Source organism: Oenanthe melanoleuca, chromosome 5, assembly GCF_029582105.1.
Source record: "Oenanthe melanoleuca isolate GR-GAL-2019-014 chromosome 5, OMel1.0, whole genome shotgun sequence".
Taxonomy (NCBI): Eukaryota; Metazoa; Chordata; class Aves; order Passeriformes; family Muscicapidae; genus Oenanthe; species Oenanthe melanoleuca.
In genome coordinates this window covers 23,325,877-23,344,804 of record NC_079339.1, presented here as the reverse complement: position 1 = coordinate 23,344,804, position 18,928 = coordinate 23,325,877, and the positions used below count along the sequence as shown (strand labels likewise).

At 41.3% G+C, this 18,928-nt stretch overlaps 1 protein-coding gene across 2 annotated transcripts in view; it reads left to right on the top strand.

Moving 5' to 3' along the window:
* CSTPP1 (centriolar satellite-associated tubulin polyglutamylase complex regulator 1) overlaps positions 1-18,928 on the top strand; it is a 78,623-nt gene that overhangs the window by 54,737 nt on the left and 4,958 nt on the right. For both annotated transcript variants that reach the window (XM_056492614.1, XM_056492615.1), the window contains 4 exons: positions 8,910-8,994; positions 13,937-14,022; positions 16,356-16,551; positions 18,191-18,300. In XM_056492614.1, coding sequence (XP_056348589.1) covers positions 8,910-8,994; positions 13,937-14,022; positions 16,356-16,551; positions 18,191-18,300 — 477 coding nt within the window. The remainder of the gene's footprint in view (positions 1-8,909; positions 8,995-13,936; positions 14,023-16,355; positions 16,552-18,190; positions 18,301-18,928) is intronic.

Genomic DNA, 18,928 nt, shown 5'->3' with positions numbered 1-18,928 from the left:
TCCTCTACCTCCTTTTTGTTTTAGGTGAATGTCATAGCTTTCTTATGCTCCCTGATGCTGTGTGCATGACACAGATGAGCTGTCTGCCAGCTAACTGTATTTCTTGGGGCTCCCAAAGCAGAAAGGAAATACCAAACACTTATTGAAGACTGGCCATTTTGTCACTAGTCCTAGTACATATCCGAGGGAGGAGGGGTTGTATGTAAGGTCCTGCATTGAATGAAATACAGCTGCATACCACCTGCCCATTTACTCTGCCCATCTCGTGATGTGTAGCCATGAATTCTTCAGTTGTTTTGAAGATCTTAAGCTTAATGACAACTTGTTTTCTTGAGCAGAGGCTGATCCACATCTTGTTTAAAGATTACTGCTGCTGTTTGAGAGCTTGGGGAAATGATGGTTCTCTTCAGTGAAGTGTTGCTGGCATTCCTGTATTTCACTATTAAGAGTGCTGTGGGTCCTGTTTCAAGTGGTTGAGCAGTCTGCCCCCCAGATGGCCAGAACTTCAACAGGAATGTTTTCTCCTTATTGTTTACAAGACCAATTAGCTCTGGCATTGGATTTCTACACGAGTGACTGAAAACTTCTCAAAGTGAAGAAAAGTCAACTGTTGAACAAGATAAAAGCAGGCTAATACCTATAGCTGGGGAGATCTGCTAGTTATGTCTTTAGTAACATTATAATGAAAGGAAAAAGTAATTTCATGGTGAACAAGTACAAAAAATGTCAAATGATATGCTATTTCAGTTATAAATTATTTTCACTTTGAAATGGTACCTTATTTTTAGTTTTCTAGTTTATCTGTCTTAAAAACCATTTATCTGTCTTGGGTTGTTTTGGTCTGGGTTTGCTATGCCTCTGGAACATGATGGGTCATACATTCTCGTACTGTAGTCCACAAAACTAGGCCTATGTCCTTTAGAGAAAGCTAAATGTCCTTGGAGCTCATACTCAATGAGCTGAGCATATCTTTAGGATTATGCGTGCTTTGGAATACGGATGAATTTATCTTTGTAAATGTTAAAGGACGTTGCACAGAAAAAATTGAGTGTCCATTTAAGTCACCATCTGGTTCCTGTAGTCAACTGTTACTGGAAAATTTAAACCAGATTCTTTTGTTTGTCATTTTCAATCTTCTTTTTCTGCTTCTGGAAATATTGCCAGAAGTTGTGGCTACTTCTCCTTTCTTATTGTTTCTGTTGTTCTTGCACTTTAGGAACTAGGAATTCTTTAAGCCCAAACTACATTCAAAGTCCCATTCTACACTTAAAACAAGAAATTAAAGAGTTAACATTGTCTTTAGTGTTGCATTAGGTATAGTGTTTAGGTTCCTAAAGGGAAAAGATGAAACTTCAGTCATGTTTCAGATTTTCTGTGGATTCAGGAATATCACGCTGCTTCAGTTAAATTCTTCCAATCTTGGAATGTTTTCTTTACAACCATGAGAGCTGAAATCTTTCTCTATGTTCCTAATGAAAGTTTGAATTTTTCAGTTTGTGGAAGTGCCATGTTAGCCACATAAGCACACCAAATGATAGCCTTGGACTGTACCTTTGGCACAGCTCATGGTGCCCTGAGTAACATTCACTCAAAGCTGAAGTAATGCTGCCACATGAAACACTTCATGCTAAAGGGTAATTATGGGGCATTTGAAAGAGACTAGAGGATGATTAACATTTGTATAAACAGAAGGAATCTGGATTCTGGGGATAGAATTGGAGCAGTTCTGTATAAATTCATTTTCTGTTTTTGTTAATCTGGCAAGTGGTTTATTGATAAAAGGGCTCAAGATAAAAGTGGAGGAAAGCAATCACACCATCTAGAAGATTTAACTCTTTTAAAAACTTCTAGCTTGCTCAAAGTAGGGTGCTACTTCGCCCATAATGGACTCACTTCTCAGTTCATATGAACTGTCCTAGCTACTTCCAGAACAAATTACTTCATTCTTCAAAGTACTTCAAAACTAGTTTTCTGCTCAATCACAATGCTAATCCTCTCTCTTGCAGCACTCCCCCAACAAACCTTTTTAGGTCAGTCTGCTTAGCTCTCCACTATCTTCGTCTTGAGTCGGACATAGGTTGTTCCAGGCAAATCTCAATAAATCTCTTTCACTCCTTGTTTTTTTACATCACAAACTGGCTCTTTTTACCTGTTGTCAGCAGGAGTCACCTAAGTCTGCTGTTTGCAGCCATGCTCCTTTTGTAGAGTGCAAAACATCTTGTTTGTGAAGACTTTACTTGCAGCAGCACCCTTCCTTTATGTCTGGCAGGATTTTGCTCGTATTCTCACAGGCTGGGAGAGCAATCCAGGGTACAGCCAATTACTGAAGGTACCTTTCTGTCTGAGCCAAACTGTAGTAATTCTGTGCATTCTTCAGGTACCCTGTCTACTTTTGCTGTCATTCATGTCATGTCAGACACAAAGGCTTCTGGGGTCCTTCCCTGAGGATGTCCTGGGATCCTGTCTGGGAGGACCTAAACAGTATTAGTGGAAAGAGTAGGTTTGTGAGTAACCTGAATTCATCTGCCTCCTTGCATAGTAAGGATGCCAAAAGTTGTGTCTTAAATATGTCTGATACCAGAGTGTTCACAGACCATCACAGCAGGCAGGGTGCAAGTATAGCAGGTTAAGCTGAACCTTTTGATTAGGAAGACCACTAATCCTGAGATATTGCCTTGCATACGTCCTGGACTGTAAGGATTAAAACATCTTAAGGAGGGAATGACTTAAGCCTATCTAACAGTTTTTCTCTGCTGAGGAGGGGTGAGTCTGCTGTCCTTATCCACCTCCTTCCCTCTTCCCTGCACCTGGCTGTGCTCTTCCACAGCTTGCTTTGCATGAGCTTTCATCACGTATTTCTGAGAGCCAGTGTAATTCACCAGCCCAGGAAAAAAGTTGAATTTTCTCAGCAAGAGGCCTGCTGAGTGTCAGAGCTGGTATAAGAGGTGGTTCAGAACCATGTGGCCACTAGCAAGTGATGGGAAAGGAGAAAGAGAAGTGAGCCTGTCCCTTTCAGCAGGAGTAAAAGTTTAGCTTGGCTTAGGTGCATGTTGAGCTTCATCATTAGGAAGACGGAGTTAATGCATGCAGTTGTTACAATGAGAAAATACTTGCAAGTAATTTATAAAATGTATAAAATACAGAAATAATATACGCTAGTATATAATGAGATTGAGCCAGACCCTGGTACAAAGCCACGGTATTTAAAGCTACTTATGCCCAAGACTCCAGGTTCTTATGTTGATCCATGATACAGATTTTACCATTATCCACTTTAAACTATTCACTAGAAAATCTTCCTTTAAAAAATGTTTTTTTTATCTAACCCGGCATCAATCTTTGGCTTTTAGAGCATTTTCCTATTGCTTAGAAGTAACAAGTGTGTCTCCCTCATTTTTGTTCTGATTTTCCTACACTCTTTAGACTATGATTTAATGATTGTAGAAACTGTCTGTATACAGCACAAGAGCAAAATTAATTCTGCTGTACATGTCTTCCATGAACATGCTCAGTCCTATCCATGGATTAATTTCCCTAGAATTATTGGCTTTCTGAATGTTATTAGCACTAGATGTGTGGAGGAAATTAGGCCATTGGTATCCTTTGAACAAGGCATGTGTAGGGTTTAGCCTACTAGCCAGATGATACTTGTGAAGTTGCAGAATTATCAATGCTCATGTTTTTTCATTTTTTTGTAAAATTGTAGTTTCTGTAGACAGCATGAGAAGACACAGACTTTTGTTTTGGGGGGCTTTTGATTTTTTTGTTGTTTTCTACAAGGTTGCAATCCTTAATGGATATAGAGAGAATCCTATATATGTGGTACTTACACCAGAAACACTAAAAGCTAAAGACCAGCAAAGACTCTTCTAAATCTTAAAAAAAATTAAAATTAGGCTGTTCTCTGTTATATTTGCAGGAGACTGATTTACAGCTCTATGCCTTTATGACTCTTGAATGGCTTCATGACTGTGGTAGAAAAACAACCTGGAAATTGTGTGTCCTACCATAATTCAAAGGGGACAGCTACATTGCCCAGGGCTCCAGTCTGCTTGGATACTGGTTGTACGTAAAAAATTATGGGAATGGGGAACTTTAATGTATACTCATCAAGGCAATCCTTGTGTTTCTGGGAAGCTAATAATGTGACGTTCTGGGGCAGATTTCATACACCAGCTGCAGTAAATATTCTCCTACTGCTTTGGGCCTTTTTATAGCTGTCACGATGTTGTGACAGTGTTGTAGACAGCTACTTCTTGTGCTGAAAGCAGCCTAGATACAGCAGCAATGACTGCAATTCCGGCTAAGTCCTAAATATTTATTGGCTTCCTGGGGTAGATTTTACAGCCTTCACTGAGCTCCAAGCTTCTATGTCTAGGCTGCTGTCACTAAGAAAGATAACTGGTTTTAAGATAATTCAGGTGTGTCTACACTTCAACACAACACTGACAGAGGCATTAACACATCATTTAGTATTCCTGGAGTTTGCATCACTCCAGGTTGTGTGCCATCTGTTAGCCACATACAAACCAGAAACAGCTTTAATATATGCCTTAAAAGCCAGGAAAGTATAAAGCAGCTGCCTCCATGTTTTTCAAGGTAAGCCATTTTTATCCAGAAAACAGTACCTTCTGAGGCTGTACCACATGGACAAAGTTCTTTCTCCACTATAGCTCTGAAACATGAGAAACAGTCTGCCTCAGGCACTGAAAGACAATAAACTACTCAGAGGACAATCCAGTCTGTAGGAAAGGTTTAGGATTTTGCTAGTAGCATGGTCTCAGTAGCAGTACAAGGCAAGAATTTGAAGTCTAGTAGAGCAAAAATTATGCTGAATGGTCGAAGTACTTCCTGTTAAGCTCCTTCTTAGTGAGCTGTTGTTTTAAAATTTCTTTGGAATTTGTTATTAATTCCTTTTTAGTAGAAGAGTAAAGTGTTAGTTCAGCTGTAAATGAACATGATTAACATGGAGACTGCAATCTCCATCCTTAAGCATATGGTTATGAGCAAATTTGTTCCACTGCAAGGGCACGGTAGAGTGTATATATCTCACTGCCCTGTGCGGTGGGGTCAGATTTAAACACTCCATGATTTGCTTCATTTGTTACTGGAACTTGAGATGCAGTAATTTGTGGCAGCAACCAAAGTAGCAGTTGTGGATTCCAGTTTTCACTCATTCTGACTGGTACCTTCCTTCGTTTCTTTCTTTCTTCATCATGCAACATTGAACTCTATTTACTCAGCTGTGGCCTGGAGACAGGAAGGAGCAACGTGGTCATGCACCAAAACTGCCCTTGTTTATTCCAAGCAGCTCTTGGCAGACAATGTGGTACATGGGCAAATGTAATTTTCTTCATGGTCTTCACTGACCTTGCTGTAGGGGATAGGAAAACAGTGATCACAGCAAACTGAAGACACCTCCTAAGGTCTGTGGTGATCCCACTTCCTGTAGAAAAGGTACCCAACTATAGTCTGAAAAATTGGTATGATTTGTTGGTCAGGCGCCTGGGGTGTCTACAGGCTGAGATGTGTTACAGCCTAAAAAAGTCTGCCTGTGTACTTCAGTGAATAATTTGGTGCCATTTCCCCAGGCATTTAGAAATAAAGGGTTTCTTTAGAGCAGGAACTTCTCTGCACTTCTCCACTTCAGCTTCATGGGCAGTTTCTAGTCTAAATGGACTATGTGCCCAAAGATTGAAACTGCAATGAATTCCACTTTTATTAACAACAAACTTCATTCTTTAATGTGCTGGTTTGAAGTGGATCTCTGCCACCCTTTCCCAAATTCTTTCTGAGCAGACTTCCGCTTTTATTCTATATTGTTTTGTTGTTTTATGGTAGAGGAGTAAGGATGGTGCTGTGATTTGGTAAGAAGACAGAGAAGAAAAAGTTTTTGAACTATGTTATTTCTGCCAAGTAAGACAGCTCTGTTTATGCCTCAAAACTAATGCTCTTTTAGGGCCCAGTTACCTTCTAAAGCTGCTCTTGTCTATCAATCAGATAAGGACTGAGAAAAAAGTGCAACTTTCTTTGGAAATCTCATCCTTCTAAAAAAACCAACCTCAAACTCCTTCACCTTCAGGGATAAAAGAGGAGACTAAAAACCAACATTAATGAAAAGGACCTTAACTGATTAAAGCAGGCAGATTATCCTTCTAGAGCCTTTCTGTTCTGAATGCATGAAGGATGCTTTGTATACTGCTGGACACCACACTGTGAAAATCTAAAGGGGATCAAAGCAGAGGAACAGATATAACTGGGCTAAATAGGGAAAGAGGTAGAGGGTGAGGTAAACAGATTTAACTTCAGATAAATGTAGTTATCTGTTAAGTAGCTTGAATAAGATACAGTATGAAGAAAGAGTTATTATAATGGTCGGTTGACAAATGAAAGAAAAATAATAAGCAAGTGGTGTAAGGATGCATAAATAGGAATTTTAATTTAAGCAAATAAAAAATGGAAATTGAGTATTGCATAAAGCTTCCAATTGGTGTAATTCCTTCAGACCAATATTTAGACTTCTTAGCAAAGATCAGAAATTTATTGCCCAGCATTATTCAAAGCTAGATTTAGAAATCCTTGAAGAGCAAGAGGTCTATTCTGTCCTGTTCACATATGAGAAAGTGTTTGTTTGAAGAAGAGCTTTTATATGCCCATGTTCTCTGTTTCCATGTAACCTGCTTCCTGTACTAGGCCTGTGGATAATCACAGAATCACAGAATGGGTCACTGAACAGAGTGGGTCATTTGGTCCCACTTCCTGCTCAAGCAAAGTCATCCTAAAGCATCCTAGAGCATCCTAGAGTATGCACAGGATTGCATCCAGATGGTTCTTGAGTATCTCCAGTGGGAGACAACCTAGTCCGTGGTCACTCCCACAGTAAAGAAGTTCTTCCTCATATCCATGTGGAAATTCCTGTGCATCTGTTTCTGCCTTTTGCTTCTTGTCCTATTGCTTGGCACCATCAAAAAGAGCTGAGCAGAGGGACAGAATCACCTGGACCTGCTGGCACTGCTCTTCCTAGTGCACCCCAGAGAACCATTGGCCTTCTTGGCCACAAGAGCACTGCTGGCTCAGGGGCAGCTTGTTGTCCATCAGGACAGCCAGGTCTTGTCTTTCTCCACAGGCTTGCTCTCCAGCAGGTCAGCCCCCAGCCTGTGCTGGTGCATGGGATTGTTCTTTCCCAAGTAGGATACTACACTTGCCTTTGTTAAATTTCAGTTGGTTCCTCTCTGCCCATCTCTTCAACCATTTTAGGTCTTTCTGAATGGCAGCTCATGTAGCCAAGAAGGCCAATGGCATCCTGGCCTGTATCAGCAGTAGTGTGGCCAGCAGGACCAGGGCAGTGATATTCTCCCTGTACTTAGCAATGGTGAGGCCACACCTCAAACCCTGTGTCCAGTTTTGGGCCCCTCACTGCAAGACACTGAGGGGCTGGAGCACATCCAGAGAAGGGCAACAGAGCTGGTGAAGGCTCTTGAGCATAAGTCTTGGGAGAAATGGCTGAGGGAGCTGGGATTGTTTAGTCTGGAGAAAAGGAGGCTCAGGGGAAATCTTACTGCTCTCTACATTTACCTGAAAAGAGGTTGTAGAGGGTTGGGGTCAGTCTGTCCTCTCAAGTAACAAGGTTAGAGAAAATGGCCTCCAGTTGCACCAGGGAAAGTTTAGATTGGGTATTAGGAAAAATTTCTTCACTGAAAGTGTGGTCAAGCATTGGAATATCCCCCATTCCCCACCCCCCATCCCAGGGAAGTGATGGAATCACCATCCTTGGAAGTGTTAAAAACACATGTAGGTGTGATGCTTAGAGATGTGGTTCAATGGTGGACTTGGCAGTGTTGGTTAATGGTTGAACCTTAATGATTCTGTGATTCTAAGTTATGGCTGTCATCTGAAACAAGGTTAATTATTTGGATGAGAGCTTAATGAAGACTAACATGTTTGTGGCAAAAGAACTTATGCTGTGTACCTCAATCCCACTGCCAGTGCCCTTGAGATCCCCTCCCTGACTACTACTTGGCTCTACTTCCACCTCTGGCTCTTTCTTCCATACTTTGCATTCTTCTGTATATAGAAGTACTGCAAAATTGCTGCTGTTCAGCTAGTCTTCTTCTTAACTCCAGTCCACAGCCTTTTGGACTGTGAACATACAATCATGTAGGGCTTTTTGACATCAAGATGTTTCCATTCCCTTGGGATCCTATAAGCTTCCCTAAGAGTCACCTCTTTTAGACTCCTTCTGCTGACCCACAGAGTTCCTTCTTGACCAGTCTTTCACAAAGCTGCTCTCTAAAACATGAATCATTTGATTGGTTTTCTTGTGTTTTTTGGATCTTTGTTCTGTGCTTCCTATAATGCAGTGACCAGATTTGTACACATTCTTCCAAAAGAGACCATCCAGCTGCCTTCCTGAATGCCAAAGTAATAACGTCTGTGGTTTATACTCTGTAGCCTTCCATACACAACCCAAAAACCTTGTTTGCCTTTGTTACTGCTGCCAGATGTTCTGTGGATGATTTTCAAGTGTCTTGTGGGGAATGTCACCATGCCAGTGAATTTCAGCAAATTTAAGCAACTTTGAAATGATTCCTATTTCCACATGGTTATATTCAAGTCAAACCAAACTGTGTTCTCACTTGAAACTGCCCTATTTTGGTTACCCCTTTTTCACACTGAATCACTACCTGTTACCAATTTCTCTGCAGGAGCTTGTTCAATAGGATTTCTCTTCATCAGGCCTCTTTCAGATGGTGCTGGAAATTCCATCTGCAGAGCACTGCTCTGAAAGTTATATTGTCTTTAAAGCTCAGACTGCTTGAATTGGGAGTAAAGGGAATACTAGAGAGGAAGCAAGGGGAGGGAACAGCCTGTAAAAGAATTACAATATTCTCACCTCTCTTTTCCTGCAGATTTGCTGACAGCACAGGAATACCACTGTCTGCTGCAGTTGCTCTGCCCTGACTTCCCAATGGAACTCACTGAGAAAGCAGCAAGGTGGGTCCTCATTCTCTCTTTGAAGGCAAGTCCAACATGCATGGACTTAGGAACTAGACCTGTGGGTGAAGGTATGAACAGGGACCTTCAGATTTTAAGGTTTTGGGAAAAAGAGACACCATCTTTTGAGGTTAAGAACAGGGTGTTTCTCTAGCAATGTGAAAGAGTGTATATTTAAGGTATACAAAGACTGAAATATCAATGCAGAATGCTGCTGTTAGCTCTATGTTCAGGTGAGTTGGAGATAAAAGAATGTTAGCCAATATGTTTTTAACTGACATGATTTTTAAACTGTATTTCAAATACTGTTTACCATTCTAAAATGTTCCCCCTTGCCCCAGCTTCTATGGTTGATCACATTTAAACACACTAACCTCTGAAGGATTGCCAGTGTTTTAAAGTATGTTTGCTAAGGACATGGCAGCTAATTTGTTTAAAAATTTATTTTAATCTAGACAAGGCAAAAAGCAAATAGTTAGCTCAGGGCATTGATACTGTGATATGGAATATTTTACTGATTGTGTTTGCTGATTCCAGTCCAGCGCAGGGAGCTGATTATTAACTATCTGATATTGAAAATGTAATAAGGTACACACATCTGTTCAGTTGCTTGTCCCCCAGTGCCAAACTAAGAACAAACTCTAGCCCTGTAGCAGAGATGAATCTGCTATTTCCTTTCATGGAGGTAGACAAGCACCAGTCCTGTGTGCTGGTGTGTATTTCATAGGGCTCCAGCTGAACTGAGCAGGAATTTGTGATGGTGCATGCAATGAAGGAGACTTCAGCATATCTACACATATTGTGATGTTTGTGTCAAGGAATTTAGTCCACAAGGCTGCTGTAAACTAGAGGCCCCATTTAGGGGCCTGCTGCACTGTTGTGCATGTGTTATAGAGACAGACAAGCTGGCTTTGGGAGCAGGTGTTGGAGAGATATGAGATCTCTGTCAGGGGCACCCAGGCTCAGGTGGGGGTGACCTCACTCCTACTTTTGGCTGGCTAGAGATTTACTTGCACACTGCTAGCTCTGTAAAAAAGCTAATCTATTTGAACAATTTAAATAAAACCTGTCATATTTCTAAACCATTTTCCTCTTTGCTTACAACTGTTGCTCACTCTCTTGTCCTTTTTCTGGTCTGCACTTCCCATTGTCCTCCTTGGTCACTGCCTGTTAGAAGGGTGAGTTCTGCAGCACGTGTTGACCTAGTCTTCGCAAAACATGAACAGGGCAAACCTAAAGACATTGTTCCTTCTTCAGTCTGCACACCCCCAACGGTTTTGCTGCTAATTTTCTTAGGAAAGGAATGAAATAAAGTAGCAGCGGGAGTAGCCACAGGATTCAGTTATATAGCCAGGAGCTGCACTGGTGCTGCTGGGAAGAGGGCAGTCATAGCTGTAGCCTCAGTGCTGCATGACTGAGATGGTCTCACAGCACGTGCAGTCCACTCAGGCAGGAGCTGTTGCTATGCTCTGATAACAAACAATAGGACTAAGATTAGGATATGTCAGAACATAATAATGGAGGCTACAACAATATAGGTTTTATTCACATGACATCAGAGAGCTCTATTTTCCTGTTCTTGGTGCTACACAAATGCAGAAGTCATACCCAAAAAAATTAACTAGGATATCTGTGTGAGATTCCTGGGATGGTTTTGGGTTTTTTTAAATGGTTATAGCCATTAGCAGATTAAAGACTTTAATCTACAGAGATACCTTTGATCTTCAGAGACACTTTTTGGTTTTCTGAATCTTGAAACTGCAGGACAGAAAATGAAGGAATTTTTCTGGTTTGATGCCATGATTTTAAGATCTGTGCCTAAGCACTGATTTTTCTATTGTAAGAGAAACACAAGGAACTCACTGCCCACATTTGAATAGTGACAGCCAAGTAGTTCACAACTCCTATGCTGTTTTATTTGGTGTGTGAGCTCATGTTGCACTAATCAGTACTAATGAAACTGGGGCTTGCAATTCAGTGCCCCTGTTTTACAAGATTGCCTAAGAGTGCAGACTGTTTTGTATGTTTTGCTTATTTTTGCCTCCATGTCTCAGTAAATAAACTAAGTCTCTGAAAACTCATTGGAGCCAGCCTGGCTTCAACACAGATTGTGTCAATTAGCCTTTAATGGTAGAAGAAAATGGTAAATGTCCTTTCAACTTTCCCCGTCTAGAGATTGTCCTGGGAACATCCTGTCTAGTCTGGATTTCTGAGATTTTAACCACAATCAGGAGACCGTAAAGTTTCCCCATTGGCACAATAGTAAGGCTTTCCTGCCAGCCAAACCCACTTGTACCCTGAAAGACCACCATACCCTCTACCAGAATGCCTCAAGTGCAGACATTTTTCTTCAGTCCTTTCCAAAGTTCCTCCTTGATTTTCATTATTCACTAACTGCCAACTACTAACTTTTTAAATACATCTGTGGCCTCAGGGTTTAAAGTCTAATTTGGACAAGAAAAAAAAATCCCTTGAAATATGAGATACCTGATGAACTCTTTAAAGTTGCAGTTCAGACTTTCAGATTTTGTCCTCAATTTTGGTCCTGCTGTCTAGGTTACAGTCCATAGCTAGGTTTTTCTCCTTGCCAGATATTTCAAGGAAGAGGTGCAGATATGCTGCATACAATGTTCTCTCAGCTTCCTTGAGTGCTTAGTCAGCTGGCTATGTGGGGGAATTGCCAGCTGCAGTCAATCTCCTCATAAATGATTGTATTGGATTTAAAGACTTCTCAACATTTCCGGCGTGCAAACCCCTGGGCCAAGCGGAGTCAGTAACCCAGCACCAGACTGCACCTGCTTCTATTTAGATGCTCCTCTGTCACATATGTGCTGTACAGGCTTCCACAGAGGCATCTTGCTGTCTTTAACACCAAAAACTGTCCAGCAAATTCTTATAATTCTGTGTACTTCCTCATGCTCTCCTCTGAGTAAGTCACTGGAACTTGGTGCTGCAGAGCGGTGCCATTGACCAGAGTTTTAGATTTAGCAAGTGAAATGAGTTTCTTGTTACAAAGGTGATGTAATACTGTTTCTCTGCATAACAAATATGTTCAACCACTCTCCACTGTTGTTCTCCTGCATCTTTGAGAAGAAAGTTTCTGTGCTTTGAGGGTATCTGGGAGACAGACTGTCATTTCAAAGGAGGGAGTGCAGCTCATCAGTGATGTGGCCAGTTGCATTTCCAGTGCTTAAATAGTGGTTGGAAATGCCAGTGGCTGAGCAGTATTGCCTGAGAGATGAAGATGCTCTGCCTGCCAGCTTCAAAGCCATTTCCTTGATGTGGCCACTGACAATCTCAGTAACATGCTTATTAGTGAGAATTAAGAACTGAAGCTACTGCTTTTTTAGACAGGAAGATAGGAGGCTTCTGGAATGTAATAAATAAATCAGAAGCACTTTGACATCTTCAAAGGGTTTTGTTTTAAATACTGGCTTTTCTCCTGGGGACCCTCTTAGCCCCAGTCTTTCTTCTTTGAGATAATTAATTCAAGCTGCTCTACATGTTTGATTTTGCCACAGTGAACAGAACTGGTCTGAGTGGCAGGGAAGTCTTCAAGATACTATGTTCTTCTAGGTCAGCCTCCCACACAGCTCCCTGGAGTCTTTTACATGAGACAGAACAGTGTTTCCCCAGCAATGTGTTTAGACAATTGATGCTGCAGGAGTTGGTGTGCAGATTGCATCTGGCTTTGTGTTCAAAAGGGTCCTACTGGAGAACCCATGCTTTGGCTGTAGTGAACTGACAATCATCACATGGCACAGTGTGCCATATGCTGACTGTACAGGTTCAGGAGACCTACACACATTTGGAAAGAAATACCAATTGCCTTTCATTAGCATTGCCTGAATATTCTGGGCTTTTCCCTGTCAAAGTGGAGTGTTTTCTTCTGTTTTTTAGTCTAAGCTGTCATTAATTAGATGAGTTTGATTTTCCCCACTTCAGATACTGACCTTTTTATCCTTAGGTAGTGGTGGCAGTGACCAGAGCATTGTTTTTGTTTTCATTTTTGCCCTGAAATCCACAGGTTGTTTTTTTCCTGAAAGGGAGAACTGGACTTTGCTATCACTTACATTTCATCTTTATGGCCTGTGGCTGGTGTTTTCCATATTGAAGAAACATGCTTCAAAATAGGGATGCATGTAGTTCCCTACATGCACCTACAACTCAGCAAGGACAAAGAAGACTGTCCCTCACCCAAGAAGTCTTCAGTTGCCTTGAAACTTGACTTGATAGTCAAATAATAGACCTAATATGAAAATAATCTATACCAATTCTTTTATCAGGAAGGGAGGATAGGATGTTCGTAGAGTGCAGTTAGGAAGATTGTTGGTGCAATATTATTTCCTCTATAGTCAAGTAGAGTTAGTTTGAGTATAGATGTTTGAATTGCAGCTGCTGTGACCTTTATGAATCTGAAAAATGTCTCAGTTGGATGAATTTTGATATACAGCGGAATAGCATGAGTCTCATTCTGCTTTCACCATTTTACTACTTGTGTAACTGTCCTGTCTGTAGGTGCATTTAGTCAGATGCTGGACTTCAATGATCCTTGTGGATCCCTTTCAACTCAGGATATTCTACAATTCTATATAACCATGTGAATCAGCCTTGCAGTTTTTTGTACCAGTGTTTGTTCCATCACATCCACCAGGCTTTGAATGTTGCACTGCTCTGTCCATACTGTAGCTGAAGTGTGTGATTGACAATCAGGATCTTCTCCTCGCTTCAGTTTCTTAAGCTGCCTTCATTTGATATTGGGGCATCCACATCCATGCAGCAATGGGCGTTCCCATTTCTGTCTCCTGACTTCTTATACTGGGCCACTAGCAATCCTCAGTTGCACATAGTTTCTTGGATGCACGTTCTCAAGGTCTGGGGTTCCTGGTTACAAACTTCTGCTTTTTGTAGATGCTAAACTGTTTCTCTCATCTTATCATAGGATTGTGCTGATGGATGATGCAATGGATTGCCTGATGTCTTTTTCTGATTTCCTCTTTGCTTTCCAGATCCAGTTCTACTACTCAGGTAAATGCTAGGAAGCTGTTGACTTCTCCCACTTGTAGCATTACAACTTTACAGCTTCCTAATCTTTGCACTTTTTTGAAACTTGAAAGGGTATGTTTTTTTCACAGAAAATATATAGCTAATGGACTCTACTGATGAAAAGCATCACAGATGTCAAGAGATTATAAGACTTAATGAGGAGATTCCAAATTGTTGTGAATAATGACATACCCACAACTGCTATGTCTGATGCATTTATTTATCTTGGCCTTGAGACATAAATTTTCAGCTTTATCTAGACTATGTTAACAGCTAACAATCAGCTTTTACTAGGAACATTTTTTTCCCTTTCTTTATAGAAATTATTCAGTCCTGCTGGAGACAGCATAGGAAAAGCCCACCAGCTGGTGCCATTAAAGAAAAAGCAACTGGGCAAATCTATATAATTTTTCCCCTTAATATTTGCTCAACCGTAAGCTGGTTTCAGCTCAAAGAGTTTCTGAACTGGGTATAATTCCAGTGGGTTTAGGAACCCTCAGTGGACTCCACTCCCAAGAACTTCTTCAGCCTCCCCTTGAAATCACATAAAATTGTAACCTCCACACCTTTTGGTGAAGAATTGCATAGGTTTGACACCTATCCTGTGAAGAACCACCTCTTTTGTTTTGATTTGAGACACCCTAGTTGGAAAGCAAAAGGAACAGATAATCCATATGAACAGTCTTCATATTGTTGGTCATTTATTGTATTTTCCTACTTCCTCAGTCTGAGTTTTAACTAGATGAAATACTTCTAAAATTCTTGGCAGGAAAAGTACAAATCAAATAATATTGGTTTGTATGTATGTATTTTCTCATGCTCACCCACACATACACATCTGTAAAATCCTCAGGTATTTTTAAACTTCAGGAGACAAGGTGGAGAAACTTGGATGAGCACTCAGGTGTTTGTCCTGTACAGGAAGACTGCTTTAAAATACATCATCCTGTTACCCTAGCCCCATAAATTGTGATTAAAGAATGACAATCTCATTGGGAAGCACAAGATATGCTCCCAAGCACTGGCTAGCATGCCACTTTCTCATCTCCTGGCACACAGCACTTTCTGTCCACTCACACTGAAATGGCTCCCTCTGATGGGCATAGAAACACTGGCTGGAAGCTGTTGGGAGCATAGTCTGTGGTCAAAGACTAGACTTGGGTGGCCTTCTGATCTGATCCAACCACTGAGTTCTCATCTTTTTAGCAGTTAGGAGACCACTGCTATCCCTAATACAAAAATCTCTTTTTCTCAGTACTTCTTTGTATATACTTCCCTCGTAACTCTGCTGTGCATATCACAACTTTATCCATGATAGCTCATTGTAAAAAAACAGTTCAAAATGGTGATTTTGATTGGGGCAGAACCATGCCTGTAATTCCTTTAGTCAGGGACAGAAAATGTGTTTGGAAAGTTTTCTCTGATATAACAAATATTTCCATGGAGCTGCAGAACCTCAGCACAGCCTCAGGGCCTGCTGACATTCTGACTTTCCTCTCCACCCTACTCACGCACAGCATTGCACTTCCATTCACTCGGAACTTAAAAGCCACTGGAGTCCTGGCAAGCTCATTCTTGTGTACACACACTCAAAGATCCCATCCCTGTCCTGTTCACTCAGGCACAGTGCATACAAGCAGCCTGTCATACACTCTCCCACCAACCCACACACATGCAAACCACTCCAAATGGAATCTAGATTTGTAAACTGCTGACCACATCCATAAACAAACTTGTTTAAAATTAGACTCCTGCAGTAAACAGTGGGTAGTATGAGGAGCCTGGGGAGAGGCTTTCTGCCAACTCTAGCCCTGACCTGCCCTGGCCCTTCGTCTAGATCCTGTGTTATATTTACTTTGGAGCAGCACGGAGGCAAGCTGGGATACAGCCTGGAGCCCTAACTAACATGCTCCCTTTCCTCCTGTTGCAGTTCAATAAAATTTGCTCCCAGCTTGGATGAGTTCTTAATCAGTGGCGAGAGGTGGAGAAGGAAAACATTTTAGACTTCACAAACTAGTTTTGTGTTTGACATTAGCTTTCACGCTTCACTGTTTTATCAGTGTGCTAGCTAGCCATTGTTCCCTTGAGAATAATCTTTTCAACAGAATGAGTGACGTCTCATAATCATCCTAATAAGAAGAAGACAGCAACTTTATGGAAATGGCTGTATGGGCATGCATAATATCTGTTCTGAACATGCAGGATGCTGCTTATTTGCAGTTAGTGCTATGTACAACATAGAACAACAGTTTAAGCCACAGTCTGGTAGGTCAGGAGGATGCTTTGTGAGTTTTAAATTGCTCTTGTTCTTTTAGAGTTCCTAGAAAGTGTGGCTGCCATTTATCAAGACCTGCTGGCTGGTAAGAATCCAAATACTGTGATTGTGCCAACATCATCCTCTGGGCAACATCGGCAGCGCCAGTCCCCAAATGACTGCAACCCACTTGAAGGAGTAGAGGCATCTCTCTTCTACCAGTGCCTGGAGTCTTTGTGTGACAGATCAAAATACAGGTATGAATGGAGCCTAAAATACAAATTCGAAGTCTCTGTCTCTGGAGACCCTTCATAAGCTTGGAGCTGTGAAGACAGAGAGGACTTTGAACAGGATGATATTCCCACATGGCTCTCACTGACGAAATACAAAGGGAAACATAGCTGAATAGCTTTAACCGAATGAGAGAAATAATTTCATGGACGAAAGAAACATGGGGTTTGAACTGATTCTTGAAATAATAGATGGATTTGGGTCTCTGCTCTCCATCTCACTTCTGCATTGACTTTCATCATGGAGAGATCCATCATGAGTTAGCTAGAGGGGATAAACAAGTGCAGTTGCGTTCTTGGGACCTGAAAGAGTTCACTGGGTGGATGGAGTATGAAGCCTTAGTACCTAGGTGAGTTCACACTGTCAGTCTGTACCTGAGCCTGTGTTGGAGCTGGTCTCCAGCAGAGGATGGAGCAACACCAGACTTTACTGTATAGCTTTGACATCATAGTTTCTTGCAGGTAGTGAGAATATGCCCTTCTAGAAGGTCATGGTCTAGAAACACAAAATAACTCAGGACAATAACTCATAACAAGTTCCACCTGATTTCTACTTCAGGTTTCCAAATCCAGATTTATTATTCACAAAATTACTGCTGAACTGCTGTCTAGTGCTATAGATATCTAAGCATGGAGTTGATGGGTTGTTTTTTTCTTTTTAACAACAAAAGCTCTACATTCCCTGCATGTCCAGAGAACTTCAGATGGGAAGAGTCCTGTGAGCCCATCTGGTAGGTCAGGCTTTGCACAGCACTGTGAGGGGAGCCATTCCCAGCCTTTCATGCAGTAGCTCAATACTCAGTCAGGCTTTGATAACCACTTCTGCCTGAGGGATTACCAGTCCTCCCCCACATCTCCCAGGGGTACAACTATGCAATTGACTATTCAACACTTCCTCTTTATGAGGCAGTTTGATTTTGCATGAAATCCTTCAAGGATTTCAAGAGCAAGAATCACCATGAAGATACTGCTTAGAACTCAGGACCAGGGGTTAAGGTGAGTGTAGAAGAAGGGAATATGCTAATTTAGTCCTCACCTAAGTAGTGTTCTCTGACATATTTAGGCTATCATTGGAGAGGTTTTCTTGCCCCTTGGATGACTATCACTGATAAAAGTGCAGTAACAGCCTCACTGAAAGTGTTCAAAAATGTGTAAATGTGGCAGTTAGGGACATGGTTTAGTGATGAACACAGCAGTGCTCCAGTAACCACTGGACTCAGTGGTCTTAGTCTTTTCCAAACTTAACACTTCTATGAAAGTTTATTGACTTCTGAAAAAAAGTATTTCCCAGATGATTTTTTGAATCAACATGCTAAGAGATGGCATGTGTATGCCTCTGAGTGAATCTAGACTTTTCTCACTGTCCTTGGAATGAAGACACGTAAAACTGCTTCTAGGGATGTCCCCCAGCTCAAAGATCTTGCTTAGCAAATGGGGAGCAGATCCAGTGCTCAGTAAGCAAGCTGGTGGCTGTTTTAAACTGAGTCAGGGCAACCTGATAGTGTTAGAACAGGTAAAAGGTAAAATTTATTGATTTTGAGCTGGGTCTTAGAAAAAAAAAATTATAATTTAGGAGACAAGATGATCTCTGTTTCTCTTTTTCTAGCTGCCCACCTTCTGCTCTTGTGAAAGAAATACTGAGTAGCGTGCAAAGAATGACCTTTTATGGATTCCTTATGGCTCTTGCAAAGGATCAGGGCATCAATCGAGCCCTAGGTAAGACTTATCTAAATGATACAGCTCTAGATTTTTAGTCATTCTGTGTTTCTGTGGAATTTCCTTTGTAATTATAACCCACATTTTACACTGTCAGGAAGAGAGTGAGGGGAAGTTTTTCATCTTTGTGTTGATAGATTAATTTCAAAACCATAATATTGTGCCTTACTGTCTGCCTGAAGCTGTGGAGCTTCCTCAAGGATTACTGAATTGAGATGCCATCCTATGTTTTCACCCTTTGTGCTCCCACAGATTTTAAATGGCTTCTCTCATCTATAAGAAGAGAAGGCACACCTAATAGAAAATCTCTGCTGTCTTCTTGGCTCAAAGGTTAAAAGCCCAGTCTTTCCCAGCTCTTCCCCATGTTCCCTCAAGGCAGTGTGATTTTGCAAGTAGCTATCTATGGCCTGCTGAAAATCCAAACATAAAACAAACTGCTACAAAAATCTGTACTATACTGCTGTGGGAACCACAGAGATTACAACCAGCATCTCACTGCTTGCTTCTATGTTGTGCTGGTTTGGAGCAAGGAAGCAGTGTTACATTGGCAAAGGACTATGTAATCCATCCATAATTCACTCACAGTTTCATATTTCCCCATATGCCTTGCCCTCCTACAAAGAGGAAC